We start from the raw sequence: 21,737 nt of genomic DNA on the forward strand, positions 1-21,737 counted from the left end.
GGTTATTTCTGCTAAAATCTCAGAAACCTGCAGATGCCCAAGACCCCATTGATGCCCTCTCAGAGGACTTTGACAGCGGTCCCTCAACTACAGAAACCTCAGAGAACACAGCAAAGGTACTGTGCTTTTCCATATTGACTTTCTTTGAATGTCTGTGTACACACACACACACACACACATATGTATATAATATATATATATAATTTTATACTGTAAAATAAACTGATTAATGCCATCGAGAACTTGAAAAGAAAAAAATTCTATAATTCTGCTACTCCACAAACACTATTATTTGGTATATTTTACACAGTTGTACTTATTGTCCACATATAATACATTGCTTAACATTATTTCATAAATGTTTTCCATGTTGCTTTATAATCTCCATAGCTACCATTTTTGATTGCCGCACTATATTGTTGTACAACAGTAATGCTTTATCTGTGTTCATTTAAAATGAGAGCAGTCCCTCACTATATACCGTGCCCCTTGCCCTCTGGGGCTTCCTCCCCTTTTCTGCCCAGAGCAGCTGGCTGACCCTCCTACTCACCTCTCAGGGCCCAGTTCAAACATCAGCTTCTCCTGGAAGACTTCCTTGGAAGACTTCCCTGTCTGCTTCTCCCTTCGCAGATCAGGGATGTCGCCTGTGTGCCCTCTCTGCACTGTGGGGTACCTGTCACATGTGCATCGCACCACTGAGCTGCATGCTGTGTACAGCAGTGATGTGTCTGGCACCTCTGCTCAGCATTAGCAAAATGCCTGGTACATAGCAGGTGCTTAAAACGTGATCAAAAGCAAATGAAAAAAATGTGTAATCCATCAAATAGAGGGAAAAGTGAAATGAGTGCCCTTCATTGTTATTTCAGAAGAATTAAAATTGCACATCTCTTTGCTATTGTTTTGGCTGTTATTAAACATATCTCCCAATCAATCAATCAATCACTGAATTGTCAGTCTTCCCCATCTTGGGTGATTTAATTTCTAGACCACACCAGCATCCTATTTCTCACTCCTGGAACTTCATAAATAATGCCTTTCTGGTGAATGGACTTTATTTTTGTATGTGACTTGCCCCAGCTCTCTCTGGTTGTTACATTCTCTTCCATAACACTGAAAACAGTGTCCTGTTGGCACATAAAAACCAATCCTGAGAGAAACAAGCTCTGTTTTGGTGAGCAAAATACAGTCCGGGTGAACCAGGCATCATGGAAATTGGCAGAGCATCAGTGTGACTCACCTTTTCCTCATTTTTATCCTTTTTACCCCCTACCTTGAACACCTCTGTGCACTTTCACTGTTGTTCGAAAAATCATGACTAAAATACTCAATTTTCCATTATTTAATTAAATTGGAGATTCCAGGCTACTAAAAAGAATAGTCTGGATTGATTTGATTGCAGCAGCAGTTAATTGCTAGATGGAGTGTTGATAGCAAGAGCCTCATTATATTTCCTTTGCTTTAGGACAAAGACAAGAAGACTGTTTCCAGCTCCAAAGCACCCAAGAATGGGGGTAAAGCAAAGGATTCTGCAAAGGTAAACTGAAGAGTAAACAGACTACAAATTAGCTTGGCAATTACATCGAGTGGTGTATCCCTAGTCACTTAGTTTCTGATTGTGATCTATTTAGAATAAAGTAATTTTTAAACACTATCTATGCCCTAGCATGTCTTGGTAAAGAAATTGAAGTTTTAGAGACATTTATTTTTTAAAGTAACTGATACTTTAGAAATCTGAGTGAACATTCTTAACACAATTGAAGTTTCCTACATTCCTAGCCCTTGTCACACAAAGTCCCACTGTCAGCTGTGCTAGTCTGGAATGAGTGCAGGCCCTCTCCCCTTCATCAGACCCCACAAACCTCATGCTCTCTTGTAGCTACTTTCCCTCAATGTATGCAGATAGCCTTGCCTTCTACTTCAAGAAAAAATTGAGGCTGCCTTGCAGAAAATAACCAAGATCCCCTTCCTACCTGCCTCCCAACAAACCCTCTCCCCTCTTGCCCTGCAGCCCCTTCTTTCTCTCAGGGGGTCAATAACTCTCTCCGGTATCTTTGTCTCAATTCTTTTCCCTTGTAGTAAAAACATATTCGAATTCTTTCGTAACTTCAAAAGCCCTATTTCCCTCCATCCCTTCACCTCCTCGAAAGATTTGTCTCTATGACCCTGCTTCCTCTTCTTGAGCTCTGCCCGAGAACGGCAATGACATGCTGGTTGCTGTATCGTTGGTACCTTATCAATCCTTAGTTTACGTGATCTCTCGGGTATGCTCTTGGGCATCAGAGTTGATGCTGTAATGCACTGAGACTTCGGGGAATGTTGGGATGGGTGAATCTATTTTATACCTTCAGCTCTCCAAAACCCAGACTGCCACTTCCTACTCCACATTTCCACTTGGATAAACATTGACAGTACAGATCCATATACTATATTTCATCAAATCTAAATCACCATCAGTTATATATCATTAAGAAAAAATAACAACTTGATTATGATGTTATTCATCATAACAACCAGCAAATTAAGACATGTTAAAATATGTGTGTGTGTGGCAAGGGAGGTGACACCACCAGGGAATGTGGTTTATATGAATCTTGGAACATGGAAGTAGTGTATGAAATTGAGAAGATCTTACAGTTTCTGTGATTCAATCTACTCACATTAAATACTAGTAGTCTTTCCTTCCAGGTGGTATCTAATTTTTCATGTTGCTCTAGAAAGCAAAACTAAGACTAATGAGTAGAAGTTATAGGGTCTGGTTTCTTAGGGTTGGGCATTAATTCAGCACAACACTTGGAAGTTTCCTATTATTAAAATTACTGAAACTGTGGCCAGGGAAGGAAAGGAAATTGGATTAGAAAACTTCTAGGTCCCCTCCAATTCTAAAAACATAGGATTCAAATGGTTATGACAATGATCCCAAGTATAATGAGAAATAAAAGGTACAGGTTTAAAAACAATAGTCCAGCTGAATCAAAACTCTTAAAAAACAAGATAGATAGTGAGTTCCAGTTCAAGATGGTGATGTAAAGAAGATCCTCAACTCACCTTGTCCCATGGAAACACCAGATCTACAACTGCATATGTGACGATTTCCTCTAGGAAAAAAACCCCCAAATTATCTGTGTGACTCCTATTTATCTGGCAAATGAGAGAAGGCTGGCATCAAAGAGGGTAGGAGAGGCTGGGACACAGTCTCAACATAAACTCCACCCCAACACAGCAACTGACCGTCAGGAGTGAACTCAAAACTCAGAGCTTCTCCCTGCAGATCAAAAAAATTGAAGCCCACATCAGCACCCAACCTTAAAGACCCCCTGAGAAATGAGCCCCCAAAACATCTAGCTTTGAAAGCCAACGGAGCTTGTGTCCAGAAGACCCACAAGGCTATAGCAAACTGAGAAACAGTTCTTAAAGGGCTTGTGAGCTCTGACTCATCTGCCCACCCCAAAGCAATCAGAGATACAGTTCTTGGCCGGCCACCATCCCCAGAGTACTGCACAGACAGCAGACTAAAACATACCCCCAGTCTTTCTGTGTAAGAGGCCTACTTGCTTGTCCTGGAGCTTTGGCCTGAGGGGCAGGCTTCCGGTTTGGCACACATCTAGACACCTACAGATGTGCTCTTAGGAAATGTAAGCTGGTGCTCACCATCTTTGTGCTGTTTCTCCACCTCACTCCAGGTCACCAGCATCTCCCAGAAAGGGGGCTTATACACTCATCTAGAGGCCCAATTTTTGTAACTGCCACCCAAGGGACACTTGCTGATCCCCTGGCTCTGGTAGCCAGCAGGACTTATGCTTGTGGTCCATCCTACAAGACTATATATATTTGTATATTTTAAAGCCTGCTACCTGAGGGACTGGCTTCCATTCAGCCTGAATCTAGGTGCTGAGATTCTCCCCTTTGGGACACTGACAGATCTTAGCACACCCTCAACTACTGTGAACCACTGAAAATAAAATAGGCTGCTTGAACACTTACAGTGTTTTGAGAGACGATCAAGAGTTAGGGCAGAGTTTAACAGTAAGGTTCATCTCCTACATGAGGCCATTCCTTTAAGACTGGGAGAGGTGGTTGTTTTATCTAATGCACAGAAACCAACACAGAGAGTCAAGGAAAATGAAACAGAGGAGTATGTTCCAAACAATTAAAACCTCATGATAAAAATCTTAATGAAGTGATTTACCTGATGAGTTCAAAATAAGTCATAAATTTGCTCACCAAACTTGGGGGAGGAATGGATGAACACAGTGAGAACTTCAACAAAGAGATAAGAAAAATACAAGAAAGTAACAAATAGAAGCCACAGAGCTGAAAAATACAATAACTGAACTGAAAAACACACTAGAGGGGTTTAACAGCAGACTAGAAGAAGCAGAAGAAAGGATCAGTGAACTCAAAGACAAAGCAATGGGATTCACCCAATCAAAGCAGCAAAAAGAAAACAAATGAAAAAAAAAAAATAAAGATAGCTGAAAGGACTTACTTATGGGACAACATCACACAAACCAACACAGACGACCATTTGCATTACAGGAGTCCCAGAAGGAGAAGTGAGAGAGAAAGGGACAAAGAACTTATTTGAAGAAATAATGGCTAAAACTTTCCCTAACATGAGGAAGGCAACAGACAACCATATCCAGGAAGCCCAGAGGCTTCCAAATAAGAACCCAAAGACACCCATATCAAAGACACATTACAATTAAAATATCAAAAGTTAAAGACAAGGAGAGAAACTTAAGTGAACCAAGAGAAAAATAACTTTTTACATACAAGGGAACTCCCTCAAGACTCTCAGCAGATTTTCAGCAAAAACTTTGCAAGCCATAAAGGAGTGTCATGATATATTCAAAGTGCTGAAAGAAAAAACTTCCAAGAATACTCTTCTTGGAAAAGTCATTCAGAATTGAAGGAAAGAACAAGTTTTTCCAGTAAGCAGAAGCTAAAGGAGTTCATCACCACTAAACCAGCCTTACAAGAAATGTTAAAAAGACTTCTTTAAGCTGGAAAGGGTGCTAATTAGTAACAGGAAAACATATCAAAGTATAAATCTCACTGGTAAAGGTTAACATACAGTAAAATTCAGAATAATCTAATGTTGTAAAGCTGGTGGATTAATTACTTATAAAGCTAGTATGAAGGTTAAAAGACAAAAGTAGTAAAAATAACTATAATTATAATAATTAATTAAGGGATACACAAGATTAAAAGATGTAAAATGGACATCAAAAACAAAATAGGGGGTGGGGGAGTAAAAATGTAGAGCATTCAAACGTAAGTTGTTATTGACTTAAAATATAAACGTAAGTTGTTATATGTAAGCCTCATGGTAACCACAAAGTAAAAACCTATAGTAGATACACAAGAGAGAAAGAGAAAGGAACCTAAGCATACTACTATAGAAAATGATCAAATCACAAAAGAGAGCAAGAGAAGGAACAAAGGAACTACAGAACAGCCAGAAAATAATTAACAAAATGGCAATAAGTACATACTTATTAATAAATACTTTAAAAGTAAATGGGCTAAATTCCTCAATCAAAAGACAGAGTGGCAGAAGGGATAAAAAAGCAAGACGATCTATATGCTGCCTACAAGAAACTCACTTCAAATTTAAGAACAGACTGAAAATGAAGAGATGGAAAAAATATTCCATGCATATGGAAACCAAAACAAAGCTGGGGTAGCTATACTTACATCAGACAAAATAGTCTTTAAAACAAAAACTGTAATAAGAAACAAGAAGAACATTAAATAATGATAAAGGGGTTGATGCACAAGAGGATTTAACATTTGTAAATATTTATGTACCCAACATAGGAATGTCTAAATATATAAAGCAAATATTAACAGATCTAAGGGGAGAAATGGTAGGGGACTTTAATACCCCATTTTCATCAAATGATAGATCATCCAGACAGGAAATCAATAAGGAAACATTGACCTTAAATGACATGTTATAGCAGTTGTACTTAATAGCTATATACAGAACATTTGATCCAGAGCCACAGAATACACAGTTTCCTCAAATGTACATGGAACATTCTCCAGGATATATCATATGTTAGGCCACAAAACAACTCTTAATAAATTTAAGAAGACTGACATCATATCAGGCATCCTTTTTACTACAATGGTATGAAACTAGAAATCAATTATAAGAAGAAAACTGGAAAATTCACAAAAACATGTGGATTTCATAAACAATATGCTACTCAACAACCAATAAATGGGTTAAAGAAGAAATCAAAAAAGAAATTAAAAAATACCTTGAGACAAATGAAAATGAAAACACAATATACCAAAATTTATGGGATCCAGAAGAAGTAGTTCTAGGAGGGAAGTTTATAGTGATAAATGCCTACCTCAAGAAATCAGAAAAATCTCAAACAACCTAACTTTATACCTCAAGGAACTAGAAGAATAATAACAAATGAAGCCCAGAATCAGTAAAGGAAAGGAAATAACAAAAATCAGAACAGAAGTAGATGAAAGAGATTAAAAAGACAATAGAAAAGATAAATAAAACTAAGAGCTGTTTTTTTGAAAAGATAAAATTCAGAAAACCTTTAGCTAGGCTGACCAGAAAAAAATAAAAAAGAGGACTCAGATAAAATCAAATGAAAAAGGAGACGTTACAACTGATACCACAGAAATACAAAGGATCATAAGAGACTGCTATGAACAATTATACACCAAATATTGGACACCTTGAAGAAAGAAACATACACCTACCAAGACTGGATCATGAAGAAATAGAACACATGAAAAGACCATTACTAGTAAGGAGATTGAATCGGTAATCATAAACCTCCCAACAAACAAAAGTCTGGGGTCAGAGAACTTCACTGGTGAATTTTACCATACATTTAAAGAAGACTTAAAACCAGTCCTTCTCAAACTCTTCCGAAAATAGAAAAGGAGGGAATACTTCCAAACTCATTTTACAAGGCCACCATTATCCTGCTACCAAAACTAGGCCAGGGAACCAGAAGAGAAAACTACAGGCCAATATCCCTGATGAAAATATATGTATAAAATCCTCAACAAAATATTAGCAAACTGAATTTGACAGTACATTAGAAGGATCATACACCATGATCAAGTAGGATTTATTCCAGGGCTGCAAGGTGGTTCAACATCTGCAAATCAGTCAATGTGATGATACACCACATTAACAAAATGAAGGATAAAAATCATATGATTATCTCAATAGATGCAGAAAAAGATCTGAAAACCCACATCCATTTATGGTAAAAACTCTCCACAAAGTAGATATAGAGGGAATATACCTCATCATAATAAGGGCCATACATAACAAGCCCACAGCTATCATCATACTCAACGGTAAAAAGATGAAAACTTTTTCTCTAAGATCAGGAAAAAGACAAGGATACCCACTCTTGCCACTTATTCAACATAGTACTGTAAGTCCTAGCCACAGCAATTAGGCAAGAAAAAGATATTAAAAGCATTCAAACTGGAAAGGAAGAACTAAAACTGTCACTATTTGCAAAACTGACATATTATATAAAGAAAACCCTAAAGACTCCACCAAAAACTGTTAGAACTAATAAACAAATTCAGTAAAAGTGTAGGATACTCTTTCTAGACACTAATAACAAACTATAAGAAGGAGATATAAACACATATATGCCATTTATAATGGCATGAAAAACCCTCAGAATAAATTTAACTGAGGTGAAAGACCTATCCAATGGGAATTATAAGACAGTGATGAAAGAAAGTGAAGAAGACATAAATAAACAGAAAGTTATTCCATGCTCATAGATTGAAAAAAAATATTGTTAAAATGTCCGTACTACCCAAAGCAGTCTACAGATTCAATACAATCCCTATCTGTATTCCAGTGACATTTTTCATAGAAACAGAAAAAACAATCCTGAAATTTGTATGGAACCACCAAAGACCCCAAACAGCCAAAGTAATCTCAAAAAAGAAAAAGGTGGAGGCATCATGCTCCCTAATTTCAAACTATATTACAAAGATATAGTAATCAAAATAGTATGGTATCGGCATAAAAACAGACACATAGATCAATGGAACAGAATAGAGAGCCCAGAGAATTCCCTGGCAGTCCAGTGGTTAGGACTCTGCGCTTTCACTGCCGAGGGCATGGGTTCAATCCCTGGTCAGGGAACTAAGATCCTGCAAGCCGCACCGCACAACCGAAAAAAAAAGAGAGAGACAGCCCAGAAATATGGTCAATAATTAATGATAAAGGAGCCAAGAATATACAGTGGGGAAAGGACAGTCTCTTCAATAAATAGTGTTGGGAACTGGACCTCTATCTCAAACCATACACAAAAATTAACTCAAAATGGCTTAAAGACTTGAATATAAGATCTGAAACCATAAAACTCCTAGAAGAAAACATAGGCAGTAAGCTCTTTGACATCAGTCTTAATAGAGATTTTTATGGACTTGACACCAAAAGCAAAGGCAACGAAAGCACAAAAGTAAAAACAAACAAGTATAACTACATCAAACGAAAAAGCTCTGCACAGCAAAGGAAAACATCAACAAAATGAAAAGGCAACCTACTGAATGGGAGAAAATATTTGCAAATCATATGTCTTATAAGAGATTGATATCCAAAATATATAAAGAACTAATACAACTCAACAGCAAAAAAAATCCAAATGAAAAACTGGGCAGAGGATCTAAATAGACAGTTTTCCAAAGAAGACATACAGATAGCCAAGAAGCATATAAAAAGGTGCTCAACATCACTAATCATCAGGGAAAGTGCACTATTGGTAGGAATGTAAATTGGTATAGTCACTATAGAAAACAGTATGGGATTCCTCAAAAAATTAAAACTAGAACTACCATATAATCCAGGAATTCCACTTCTGGGTATTTATCAAAAGAAAATGAAAACTAACTTGGGGACTTCTCTAGTGGTCCAGTGGTTAAGACATTGCCTTCCACTGCAGTGGGGGCAGTTTCAATCCCCAGTTGGGGAGCTAAGATCCCACATGCCTCGCAGCCAACAAGCCAAAACATAAAACAGAAGCGATATTGTAACAAATTCAATAAAGACTTTAAAAATGTTCCACATCAAAAAAATCTTTGAAAAAAGAACTAACTTGAAAAGATATCTGCATTCCCATGTTCATGGCAGAATTATTTACAATAGCTAAGTTATGGAAACAACCTAAGTGTCCATTGATGGATGGATAAAAAATATGGTATATATATCCAATGGAATATTACTCAGCCATAAAAAAGAATGAAATCTTGCCTTTTCAACAACATCAATGGACCTCGATTGCATTATGCAAGTGAAAAAAGTCAGAGAAAGATGAAAGCTCTATGATCTCACTTATATGTAGAATCTAAAAACAAAAACATGAGCTCATAGATTGGTGGCTGCCAGAGAGGTGAGGGATGGGGAGTAGGTGAAATTGGTGAAGGTAGTCAAAAGGTACAAACTTAACATATTTAAGTCATGGGACTGTTATGTAAAGCATGGTAATGACAGTCAATAAATACTGTATTGCATATTTGAAAGTTGCTAAGAGAGTAGATCTTTAAAGTTCTCATCACAAAAATTTTGTAACTATGTATGGTGATGGATTTTAACTAGATTTATTGTGTTATTCCACAATATTTATAAATATGGAATGCTTATGTTATACACATGGAACTAATATGTCAATTATACCTCAAAAAAAGTAAAATCCATGAAAGATACAAGAAACCAGATTGATAATTAGTTGCTCATGCCATTATATCTCAGATTAAATATTTATTATTTAATTTCTGTCATACAAAGTACATACTCAAAAAATAGAAAGCACAGTAACCCTATACGCTGAGTGGATTAGCTGCCGGGTAAGCCCCCAAGTACAAGAGAAGCATGGATCAGTGTGGAATGAATGGATACCATCCATGAACACCTATGTATTTTTTTCCTTCAATTATGCTGGCCTTCAGAAAAAAAAAACAAACCACAAAGTCTAGAGTAAAAAATTTAGAATCACTTAAGGTTATTTTTAGTTTATAAACTTTAAGGGGAAGAATTCAGTGTATGGGCTAAATGAGATACTTAAAAAGGACCATCTTATTTTCCCCTGCTGACTGCCATTTTTGCCCTTTTAATTCTGAAAAGCCTACTTCCTCATAAGCCTCTTCTGGTTGATCAGTTTTTGGTACTTAATCCAGAAAATAAAGAGCTCATTGATGGTTTTTGCTTGTCCTTCTAGGCAAAGGAGGAAACTTCCAAGCGAAAAGCTGATGGAAAAAGTACAAGTTAAAGTTCACACTATTTGGTAAGTTTGATGTTTGCGGTAAATGAAGACAATTGTACCTTCTACCAGCCTGTGTGTTATAGGTGAGAGAAACTAAGTCTCCTTCTTGAGTATTTCATGTTCTCTTTATGCTATTGGCATGAAATACACATTGCAAAATCTATAGAGTAATTCCCTGTAAAGCAATAAATGGTGCTATCGGAATGTTTAAAAACATTCATCTTATAATTAAGAGCTCTTTAAGATATTAGGCCAGGCTGTTAAAGAAAATGACGATCTAAGTCTAGTTGACTCTGAAACCCAAATGCTCATGACTGCAGGTTACTGGCGCAAAGCAAAATTGGCATGTTACATCTTATAGTGAAATGGCCTTATGATATATAGATATTACCCAAAATACAAACACATTGTGGAGTGAGGAGAAGTACCCCCCTAGGGTCTGATGGTAATTAGAGTTTTGAGAATAGGGCAAAGGAAAAGATTGACAACTTTTGTTCATCTTAGTTTGAGAAAGTAAGGCTCTGTGTTTGATTCTACTGTATGGTAACTAAAGAGCTGGTATGGACGAGGGAGTCTCTGAGATCTATCTTGAGAGCTGGGCCCTTATTAACTTCAGAGAGAAGAGGTCTTATTCTAAACCATAAAAGCTTATAACCACTTGCTGCCAAAAACCTAAAAGAAATGAAAATGTAGGTTAAATTGGGTTAGGCTCTCTCACCAAGAATCCACTTTTATTTGCTACAAAGAGGGAGGTATACTGATTAGAACTGCTCCAAAGATTTTCCCCAAAATTATAAAAATAAATTTCTTTTAATTTTTGATTCTCATATCTACTTCAGTAAATTCCTCCTTAAATTTATTATGCCTGTAATAAGAAAATTACATATCAAATGTTCACTGGATTTTCTTCTTTGAATTTTTCAAGGTATCCGCATATAAAATCTTCAGCTGGTAGATGGTGACGTTTGAAGAACAAAAGCCTTTAACAGCAGAAAAATTTTCTGAGTGGCTTCTAGACAGCAGTATTTGTTGAGTCTTCTGACATCCTAAACATTGTTTTTCTTTTCCTGAAAAGAAACTGAATTTGTCTGGTTCACCTGTGTTATTCTACTGAGTACTGATAAACTTTGAATTTTTAAAAATTGTCTTCAGTTGGGAGAGAAAGGAACTTTATATTTCTAAGAGATATATTTGATAGCTTCTTAAAGCAACACACACAAAAGGAAAAACCTTCGCAAACTTTTGCACCTTCTACCCTCAGTGCCTGTAAATCTCATTAGTATTTTCAATTTGCACTTAATTTTTTTGTTGTTAGCATTTGGAAAACAATGCTTTACATATTCTTCAGTGTTCTGATTTCTCATTACCCCTTTCCTCTTGGGCTTTTGAACTGTATTTGATGTTTCTTTGGGTTCATGTTTATAAGGCAAACATAAAATATCGTACATTGGGCACATGTCTCCTCTTGAGCTGCTAACAATAGATAACATGGACAGACGAGGAAGCACCGCGCCCCTTTTCAGGCTGAACTCTTCTTTGCCAGAGGTTAGGACGTCAGCACAGGCCTACTGAGACTTTACTCGAGTCAGAAGAGCAAAACACAGACTCTGTGTCACTGCATAGCAAGTTCCAAGAATAACAAAATCTAATTCTTAGAATACTCATATGGCTTGAACTCTGCTGGTTTACTGCATTAAGCTGGGCTTTCCAGCCTCTCTCTATAAAACCTGAGCAGCAGTTGTTTGCTTAGAGCCATTGCCACGTTAGTCTTGCACTGTACAGCATGTGGCTTAATGGAAGTTGGGTTTACCAAAAACAAAAACAAACTTCTGCTTAAAAATAAAGAAAAAGATCTTTTTAAAATTTAAAAATCTGCTTTTCCCCCACAGCAATTTAAGAACTAGTGTCTGATATCCCACAACTTGGAATGGTTTCTCATACCTTTCTGAACGGTTTATGAATACAGCACTGGTGTCATTGATGAAATTAAATATTTATCAAAATCCCATCTTTATTTCCTGATAGTGAATGCAGGAAAAGATATCAGGTACACATCATAAAACTGATTTGGAATTCCTTGTTTTCAGAGAGCACAGCCTTCCTCAGCATCTGTTTAAACTATTTATTAGGATTTAGCAACTTCACTAAAAATAAGTAATATCACCAATACCGTCTAATGGGGTGGGAGGCAAGCAACAATAACACACTACTTATAATGCGCATCCAATTTTGTTAATGTGATCTAAAAATTGTCTTTAAAAATCATGCATATACCTCTGAGATTTCAAATTGCATCCACTTCAAATGCTATGTCCCCATCCCATCAGAGATGCAGGCATTATTAGTCTAAATCTGGGAAATATAAGCCAGGATTATGGTGACTAAACAGACCTTTTCAAGGCACTAACAAGAAAATGAACACTTTTTCTGAGGGATTTCAATTATGTGTCTATAGGTAGTACAAAGTGGTTTTGTTTAAAAAAAAAAAAGTGAAACCTTTGACATTGACAGATGTGTTTGCAAGGATATGGCTGCAGTATTACTAATTTACATGCATATATGTAAGTATGTTAAAATTACATACCAAAATCCAGAGATTTAGGAAATACCTGTTAAAGTAAACATTTATTTAAGGTACTCAGAATATGCCTTTTTGTTTATTAGAAATGTCTTCAATACTCGGGTGTTTGCTAGTAATTAATGATGAGCTGAGTAAGCTACAAGATCTAAATCAGTCCTTTTTACCCATCTAATTTGGAGTAAATAACTGTAAATATTTGCTTAGAGGTAAATAACAATTTTTTATTACCAAAAAGGGTTTTGCACATTGTGTGGCAATATTGTGTCTCTTTAGAAAATGGACTTCTCTAAAAGCAAATGAAAAGAGGTTCCTCAGGTGACCAAAACTGAAAACCACTATTTCCATGTTTCATTAATCAAGATATAAGATGCAATTAAAGAAAAATATTTTACATTAAAATCTTGGCTTTGTATGTTTTTTTAGAAGAAAGACACCTGGGGATGGACATTACCAGTGATTTCTGGTTTTAGTTCTCAAGCCATTAAGCCATGCAATATGTATGAAAATGGAATTGCAAACACATTTATGTCCAGAAAAGATTCTCTATTCCATACTGTATTAGAAAAACACATTGACATTTGTCATATCGTATTCCTTTATCTTAAATTTTGCAATATATTAAAAAAAAAACTCATAAAAGACTTCAATTCCAGTACAACACACTGTCTTCACTTAGGCTAATATAAGCAAGTATTTTCCATTTCACAATACCTTATCATTTACTAGAGACTGCAATGCCTTACTGGCAATAAGTGCCAATAACTTATTTAGAGATTATAAACTAGGCCAAATAAGGAACAAGGAGAGGAAGCATCACCTACCTAAGGATCAAAAGCTCTGAGGTTCAACTTCAAATGAAAGGTTTATCTTCTAGACCTGAATGCACTCGGCTTTTTCAGAAGAGACACTATTAGTCAGGGTCCTGAGGAAATAGATGACACACTCAAATTAGGATTATCTGAGGAGGGATCTATAAAAGGTTTTTTTTGGGTTTTTTGTTTGTTTTTTGTTTTTGAAACAAAAATGTGAGCAGGATGTATGGAAACCACAGGTCCAGCCAGGACTAATTAAAGCCAGGCTCCCACTTCACCCTTCACCCTGAAGGGGTGAGAGGAGGAAGCACTTACTAGAACGCACAGATGGAGAAGGCTTGTGGGAAAGAGGGCCACCTCCCTAGAGCTGAGACCTTCGGTGGAGGCCAGCCTGAGGCAACCTGCAAGGGAACCGGGGGAATAAACACCATCACCTACTCTCTCCCCAACCCCAGCTCTTATCTGCCCTCCTGGGAGGTCAACGGAAAGCCAGAGGACAGGGAAGTCTCATGATGTGGCCCTCCAACAAGTCAGCCCCTGGGCATGCAGCAAGGGAGAGAAAGGTGGAAAGCAGATCAGGGCCCTTCTGGCTCAATCACTGCCCCAGGGGTTCATGGTTCAGTAGTCACTACTGTTCAGAGTCTTCCCAGGAGACTGACACAACAGCTTATGAATGAGAAGCCCACGGGGAGCAGGGTGTGGGGACCAGGGGTTTGGAGACCGCAGGGCTTAAGGATAAAATATAAAATAGAAGAATAAGGTACTTCACTTCTCCGTAGTAGGGAACCCACCACTTGGGTTTACATTTGGGGGTAACACCTATAATGGAACATGTGGTGGCAATAACCCCCTGATGAAAAAGTTAGCAGCCAGTCTTCATAAGAAGGGACGAATGAATAAGGAGTTGAAGGAGCAGGAAATATCTTCACTGGGAGCCAAGACAACCATCTCTATTTTGAAAATATTCACATTCAATAAAATGTTGGAGATTACACATCACAGGAACCAACAAGGAACGGATTGTTACAGCAGCTCAAGCTTTTCATTTTGTAGCCACACTCTGATTTTATCAAAATTCTTATCCATCCAACGTATGTTTTCCTCAATGGTTTCAATTGTTTGTTGGACACAACGGAGCTGAGACCCATTTTCCTTCAAAGAGCTGAAGAATTCTTTTACCTTGTGAGGAAAAATTGGGTTTTTAAAATTTTGTTTTATTAAGTTACACAAATAAAGTTCAAGCTAGTTAAAAGAAAACTGAAGCCAAAATTCCAGCATTTGTCAAAATTCTACATAGAAAACAGGGCCAGGTGTCTGGATACGATTATGTACATAAACTTAAGCTCTATGAAATGAGCTCATGCCTCATGATGTCAAGTTTTGTGTTTTTCCTCTGCAGCTTTTTTATTTATTCAAAGTTGCCAGATTATAAAAGACTTCACTGTTTACCGTTTCATAATTAAGTTTTAATCGCATGTATCTAATGTGTATTCTGTTATAGACACACAGATGCAAACTTAACTTTTTTAAACATAGCTGAAACAGCAGAATGTGCAGAGTATCTTCTCTGCCAAGCAAAACAGTTTCAGCCACATACGTGCAGTCTTCCTCCACGGGCCTGGCTTTGTCTGTTATGATAGAAACACTGGGGAACGGGGTTCTTAGCAAGTTATGGTGGTAATACCCCAAACCTTGCCAAATTTTTTATCCTAATCCACAATTGATGTATTGTTCCTTCAAGATAAAATCCACCCAAAGTTCCCCATGGTTTTAAAGAGATAAGAGTCGCTTGACTATCTCCTCAAAAATATCTTTGCTATTGTTTCACCGCTGGGTACTTTATCCCCTTTAAGCTCACATGAGGAATAGGTTGGCTTTGCAACAGCATTGACCATTGTGCTACTCTGTCTCACCTTCAAGGGTTCTTAAACTTTTTTCCCATACACTTCACATTAATCCATCAATTTTTGATTTCGTAGACAGGAAGAAAGTCTAAGCCAAGATACATTATTTATTCAGCATGGATTCCAGACAGTTAATTCCTTAAAAATCCATGTCATAACATCCTAAGTTTGGGAAAAGGAGGGGGGTAAGAATAGGCTTTTTGAAAGATCAAATTCCAATTTTAAATGATTCGGGGTTGTTTTAAAATTAAATATCAGTAGAACTTTTCCATGAGCTGAAGGCATGCCCTCCTGGTATAGCAACCTAGAAAACACTTAACCCGCTTCACTGTCCTGCCTTAAACTGTAGCTCAATCTACTGTTTTGTCTCTCAGAACTCAAGATTAATTAACAGGCAGTTTAAGAAGTAACTCTGGGCAATATCCTGTGATAAACCATAATGGAAAACAATATGAAAAAGAATATGTGTATGGCTGAGTCACTTTGCTATAGAGCAGAAATTAACACAACATTGTAAATCAACTATACTTCAATAAAATATTTTTAAAAAATCACTCTGGGCACTCTTCAGTCAAACCACATCAATATTTTTACTAATTGGTCAAATTAATTAATCCTGAAGGAGCCTACCATGATAGTACTGAAAAACAAGCCTGCAAGAGCTCTAACAAAGCCAGCTGTTAACCCCTGCCTGCCCTTCTACTTTTCCTGACCCAAATTTATCACTCCAATCTTCATCTGCCTTGGGAAATTCAGCATCTCAACTGAGTACGTATTTGATTCAAACCTGCCTCCTTGAGAATATTTTCTGTGCATATGGGTAGAAAACCAGATTTATGCTACTAGTTGGTGAGTAAATGATTAACTTCTCTGGGACTAGGATTCCTCATTTGTGACACTGCAGAGTGTTGGTGAGGATGTCGTTATGTGGGTGAAGTGCAGAACCTAAAGCCCAGCAGGTACCAGGGACTCACCCTCATCCATTTCTTCATGAATATTTACTCTGGTACTTATTCACTTCTCTGGCTTAATTACTGTGCGAGACACTGAGGATGAGGCAATGAATCCGGCAAGCACCCTACCCTCATGAAGCTTACAGTCTGCCTGGGGAGACAAGCAATGAACTATGCTGACTCTATACTGCTGTGGAGAAAATAAACCGGGGCTATGATAGCAACAGGGGCGGGGGTGGCCTGCTTTCGACAGAGTGGTCTGGGAAGGTGACATTTGAGCTGGGGCCTCTAAAGAATAAAATGAACCTTTCCAGTCTAAAGTTGGGGAAAGAGCAAGCCAGGCAGAAGAAGAAGAAAGTGCAGAGGCTTCGCGCAGGAGAAACACCTGGTGGCCCAGGAGCAGGAGAAGGCTGAGGGGCTGGAGTGGGTGAGAGAGTGAACACAGGAGCATGTGAGAAAGGGCTGGAGAGGCGGACAGGAGCCAGTTAATGACCATCTCATTCACATGGGAAGGAGAGGTTTGAGATTTCAAGAGTGACAGGCAGGGTTTCAAGAAAGGGTCAGTCGTGGGTTGGTTTTCCGTTTTAAAGGTGGAAGATGGTTTGGTATTGGCAAAGTGGCAGGAGGGAGGCCAGTTAGGAGGCTGTCACCACAGGCCACACAAGAGGTGGGAAAGGCTTGGCCGCCGGGGTAAGAGCAGAGAAGTGCACAGATGGGGTGTAGATGCCGGCAGCAGAGCCAACAGGACTTGGGATGAGCTCGACGTGAGGGGAAGGAAGGGCTCAGGATGACTTCTGCATTGTAAATGTCAGTAGGACACTCTGCGTTCGGACAACATCTCGGGCTCTTTCATTTACATGTCCTGCCACAGGGTTTTTGCACCTGATGTTTCCTCTGCACACAGCACTCTCCACCTAGATATCAGCATTTCCTTCAACATCTCCTCAAAGGTCCGCGAGTCATCCCACAGAACACAGCACCATCCCCTTACCCAGTCACTCGCTCTCCTTCCCTTGCCTTATTCATCTTCAGAGCAGGTAACTACCTGACATGAGTTGCTCTGTCTGTAATTGTCCGATTCCCCCAGTGAAATTTAAGCTCTATGAGGGCAGGGGCTTTGTCTATCCTGTTCATCATTGTAGCCCTGGAACCTAAAACCACGCCTGCTGTAGAGTAAGAATGTAATATGTCTTGAATGAATTCACGAGAAAATAAATGAATGAACAAGATCATGAATGAACTGTTTTGTTGCTACAGACCTGGTCTATCTGGTCCCAGCCCATGGCTGGCTCTGCTGTCATCACACAGAATATCTCTGCAGTAGACCTCACTAGAATTCAAGCTTGAATTGTTATGTGCAAGTTAACTTTACAAGCCTGGGTGAGGCTACTGAAAAATTGGAGAAAAGGGTTGTGACATTTCTTTCCCATTTTCAAAGCACTCTCCGTCGAGCTAGATCACGGTGTAACCAGACTACACAATCGCACCGCTCCTAACAAAGTGAATATTAGGCTCTCAGCTTTTATCTAATTGCGCCATTTTTAAAACCATGTAAAATTTGTTCTACAGCTTTACTATAGAGAATATTATTATAGAAAAGCCACCGCAACAAAATGACCCATACATCATACTCCTCAAAAGTTTCAGACTGAGAGAAAAGTCTGCTTTTGTGGAAAACTTGTATGTTCCATGGTTCTCTCTTACCTGACAATAACTCATACTTTTTTCTCATCTTTCTTTGGCTGCTAGGAAGCTATGATAAACTTAGGGTACAACTGCAATAAATTATCCTCAGCACAAATCCCTCATACAATTTCCTCTTTCTGAACATTATGCAGCTTTTTGTTCTTTATTTTAGCGTTATTTTATATATGGACCTTATAAGTTGCCTAGAATTCTTTCTGAAAGTAGATGGTTCATAAGTAAGTAATAGGAAGCCATGAGCTCGAATAGTGGAGAACCTAGCTTCCAGACCTGCCTCTTTCAAAATAACTAGAGGATCACTTCAGTCACTTAAACCTCCAATAATCACTTTTAACATCCTAAACAGGGATTAAACGTCTAAAGTAATTTTTAAGCCCTAAAATTTTTAATGGCAGAGCTAAGACTTCTAAACGTGTTTGGGAAGAGGCACAGTTTTCAATGGTTTATTTGTAACTGATTTTTGCTCATGTCAAAAACACCACACTGAACAAAACACACATCCAAAAAGAACGTTTACCAAGTGACAAAATCCATTTCTAACACATCAGGCCCTTAAAGTACTTTGCCTACCTCATATTTACTAGATAATTTATTAGATAATTGTCACTGAAGTTCAAAAAGAAAGCTTTTTTTTTTTTTTTACCTCTTCAAGCCGTGCTCTTGTCGAGAATTGATTTGTTGTTCCCATTACCATGTAGGCTATGGAATTTGAGCCAAGTTCAAACCTAGAAATAGAAATTGTCAAAATGTATTGTGAAGTATTTGTTCATTCGACATGTATTTTTAAGTGCCTCATATATGTGATAGCAATTAACTAAAAAATGGTTAGGCGTGAAAAAGATAAGACGTGATCCTTTGCTCCAATGGGCTAAGATCTAGTTGTAAAAAATCAACACACCAGCCTCTGAATAAAAGATTAAGTACCCAAAAGAAAATGACAGAAGTAGGAGGTGCTACAAGAGTTAGGGCAGATGCAACAAGCGGAAGTACTAAACAAAAGACTTGCCTGAACCGTGCAGGCGGCTTCTGGTAGGTCACGGGGTGCGGGAAGAGATTATTCCAGATGGAATGAAAAACTTGACCATCCAGATCCATTAGTTAGCACTGAATTAGAGTTTCATATTTTCTAAGGATATTTTAAGTACCTCTACTTCCTTTCTTCAGTCAAAAGAATCCTTTTAGATAATCACTGTTATTTTACAAACATAGCTAAAACACAGCCAGATTTAGGAATTTTTGCCAGTCACAACACAATTTTTGGCACTACTTACTTTTGTACAAGTTTATTCCAATTTTCCCTCAGAAACTGCCAGGCCAATGGATATCCCACTGGGTTTCTGCCGATAGCTCTAAGAATATCTGGAAACTCTTTGAGTTTTTATTGTATCTCCCTTAAAACTTTGTTCTAGTAGCCTAGAATGATTAAGACAAGAAGTGTTAGCAACAAAGGGGCCCTGAAAAAGTTCCAAACAACTTTAATAAAATAATTTGGGAAAGAAAAAAGCCGATCTGCCAATAATAAAGACACAAAAGATAAATAGGTTACCAGAGCCCTGAGAAACTCCCTATGGCTACATAATAATAAAAACTAACATTTATATAGTGTTTGCAACACCAATTCTCATATATTCTCTCATTTGCTCACAAAAGTAGCTAAGATAGGTATATCCGGTGTATATTTCTAAATGTGTTATTTTAAAGATACTCAAATACATACTCCTTTAAATATTTTTCCTGACACCCGCTGCTCCCTAATTATTTACCATACACATTAGATGCGTGCCCTCTTGCATAAATGTTCCCAGCAGGAAACGCAGCTCCTGGCCAAGAGGACAAAAACAGATGCCAGAAGGATCTGATCTAATTTAATTCCTCTTGGCTACATGAACATGAATGAATTACTTACCGCTGAAGCTTTTCTTTATTGTGGGTAATACAGAGAGCAAATTCAATTTGGTTTTTCTCAGTACTGGACAATGACGATTGATATTTACTATAAAGAAAATCCCATCCTTCTGGGTTCTGGGCCCCTACAGCAAACACTGCCAAGGTCACATCGCTGGGCAGGCTGTGGAAAAGGACACACCCGGGGAGAGGCTGAGATGAAGGCAGTGCGTTTGCATGCACGAGAGAGACAGATTATGAAACGATAAACTGAACCCACAATCAGAGAAGCATGCCTGGAAATATAAACAAAAATAACCTCTTTCCTTCAGTAACACTTTAGGAAAGAAGCAAGAGAAAGTAACTGAAATTAGGTTTTAAGTAGCCTTCTCAAAAATACATTGTGAAATGCCACTTCTATAAATACCCACATTTCTAACACACTTTAAGGATGCTGAGTGACTCAATAGGTGGTCACTTTTCAAGTCAAAAGAAGGAAATTCAAACTAGACTTAAAATGTAGTCCATGAACAAAAGTCAGGAATCCAATAGGACCACCCGTTTGTAAGCACCTCTATAAATAGAAGCATGTATGTTGTTGGCTTAGTATTTCCTGGATAGGATTTAAACCCCAAGTCTAAAAGGACTTAATCCCTGCCGCCCGCCTCCCCATTAACCAAACCCCCCCCCCCGGCCTCCTGTCAGGAACTTAAAACAGAAAGTTGAGCAATGCATAGATAAGTCTAAAAAAAAAAAATTATTTTCCCAAAAAGGACAGCAGGGGAGAATTGTCTATACTTGTTTTTTCTCCCAACATTTAGCAAGGATGGTGGAAAAAATAAAAGATACCCCTTATCTGAACAAACTGGTTGTTCAATAAAAACAGACCTCAAATTCCCATTGGCTTCCTGCCACCGTCTGAAATAGCCTTCTGCCTTCTGCACACAGGGCTGGTACTTGCGCACACAGGCCAGCAGGAGCAGCTGACTCCGCAACATTCGCTCTGAGGTGGAGCCCTCATCCGTCCAAGTCTGCTTATCAATGAGGTCCCTCAGCAGCCCGATGAGAAAGGCCTGTGGGAAAGGCACACGTGTCACCAGTCCTGTCCCCAGTCATCTCGTGGTTTATATAATCCAATACACCCTCAGGGGATGGGGATTATTTTTTAAAGCTTAGTCCAATTCATATTTCCAAAACCATGCAGTTGTTTATATTTAATTATAAAAGGGGTCAAGGGCTTCCCTGGTGGCGCAGTGGTTGAGAGTCTGCCTGCCAATGCAGGGGACACGGGTTCGAGCCCTGGTCTGGGAAGTTCCCACATGCTGTGGAGCAACTGGGCCCGTGGGCCACAACTACTGAGCCTGCGCGTCTGGAGCCTGTGCTCCGCAACAAGAGAGGCCACGATAGTGAGAGGCCCGCGCACCGCGATGAAGAGTGACCCCCGCTTGCCGCAACTAGAGAAAGCCCTCGCACAGAAACGAAGACCCAACACAGCCAAAAATAAATTAATTAATTAATTTAAAAAAAAAAGGGGTCAAAAGCAAGAAATGATGAATGATTTCAGGATTTGTGTAACAATCTTTTATAAATATATCCTTAACTACTTAAAATCAGGATGAACT

General features: G+C 38.3%; 2 protein-coding genes across 9 annotated transcripts in view; one reads left to right on the forward strand and one right to left on the reverse strand.

The window, feature by feature from the left end:
- CAST (calpastatin) overlaps nucleotides 1-13,257 on the forward strand; it is a 119,485-nt gene extending 106,228 nt beyond the window's left edge. For all 8 annotated transcript variants that reach the window (XM_007197474.3, XM_007197477.3, XM_007197476.3 and 5 more), the window contains 4 exons: nucleotides 24-116; nucleotides 1,463-1,534; nucleotides 10,233-10,298; nucleotides 11,203-13,257. In XM_007197474.3, coding sequence (XP_007197536.2) covers nucleotides 24-116; nucleotides 1,463-1,534; nucleotides 10,233-10,283 — 216 coding nt within the window. In that variant the 3' untranslated portion in view covers nucleotides 10,284-10,298; nucleotides 11,203-13,257. The remainder of the gene's footprint in view (nucleotides 1-23; nucleotides 117-1,462; nucleotides 1,535-10,232; nucleotides 10,299-11,202) is intronic.
- Nucleotides 13,258-14,590: 1,333 nt separating this feature from the next.
- Nucleotides 14,591-21,737, reverse strand: part of ERAP1 (endoplasmic reticulum aminopeptidase 1) — a 32,870-nt gene continuing 25,723 nt past the window's right edge. Inside the window, 6 exon segments of the mRNA XM_007197471.2 lie at nucleotides 14,591-14,849; nucleotides 18,875-18,956; nucleotides 19,503-19,600; nucleotides 19,602-19,644; nucleotides 20,138-20,299; nucleotides 21,004-21,188. Of these exon segments, the coding sequence (XP_007197533.2) occupies nucleotides 14,694-14,849; nucleotides 18,875-18,956; nucleotides 19,503-19,600; nucleotides 19,602-19,644; nucleotides 20,138-20,299; nucleotides 21,004-21,188 (726 nt within the window). The 3' untranslated portion in view covers nucleotides 14,591-14,693.

Source organism: Balaenoptera acutorostrata, chromosome 2 (genome assembly GCF_949987535.1).
Source record: "Balaenoptera acutorostrata chromosome 2, mBalAcu1.1, whole genome shotgun sequence".
Lineage (NCBI taxonomy): Eukaryota > Metazoa > Chordata > Mammalia > Artiodactyla > Balaenopteridae > Balaenoptera > Balaenoptera acutorostrata.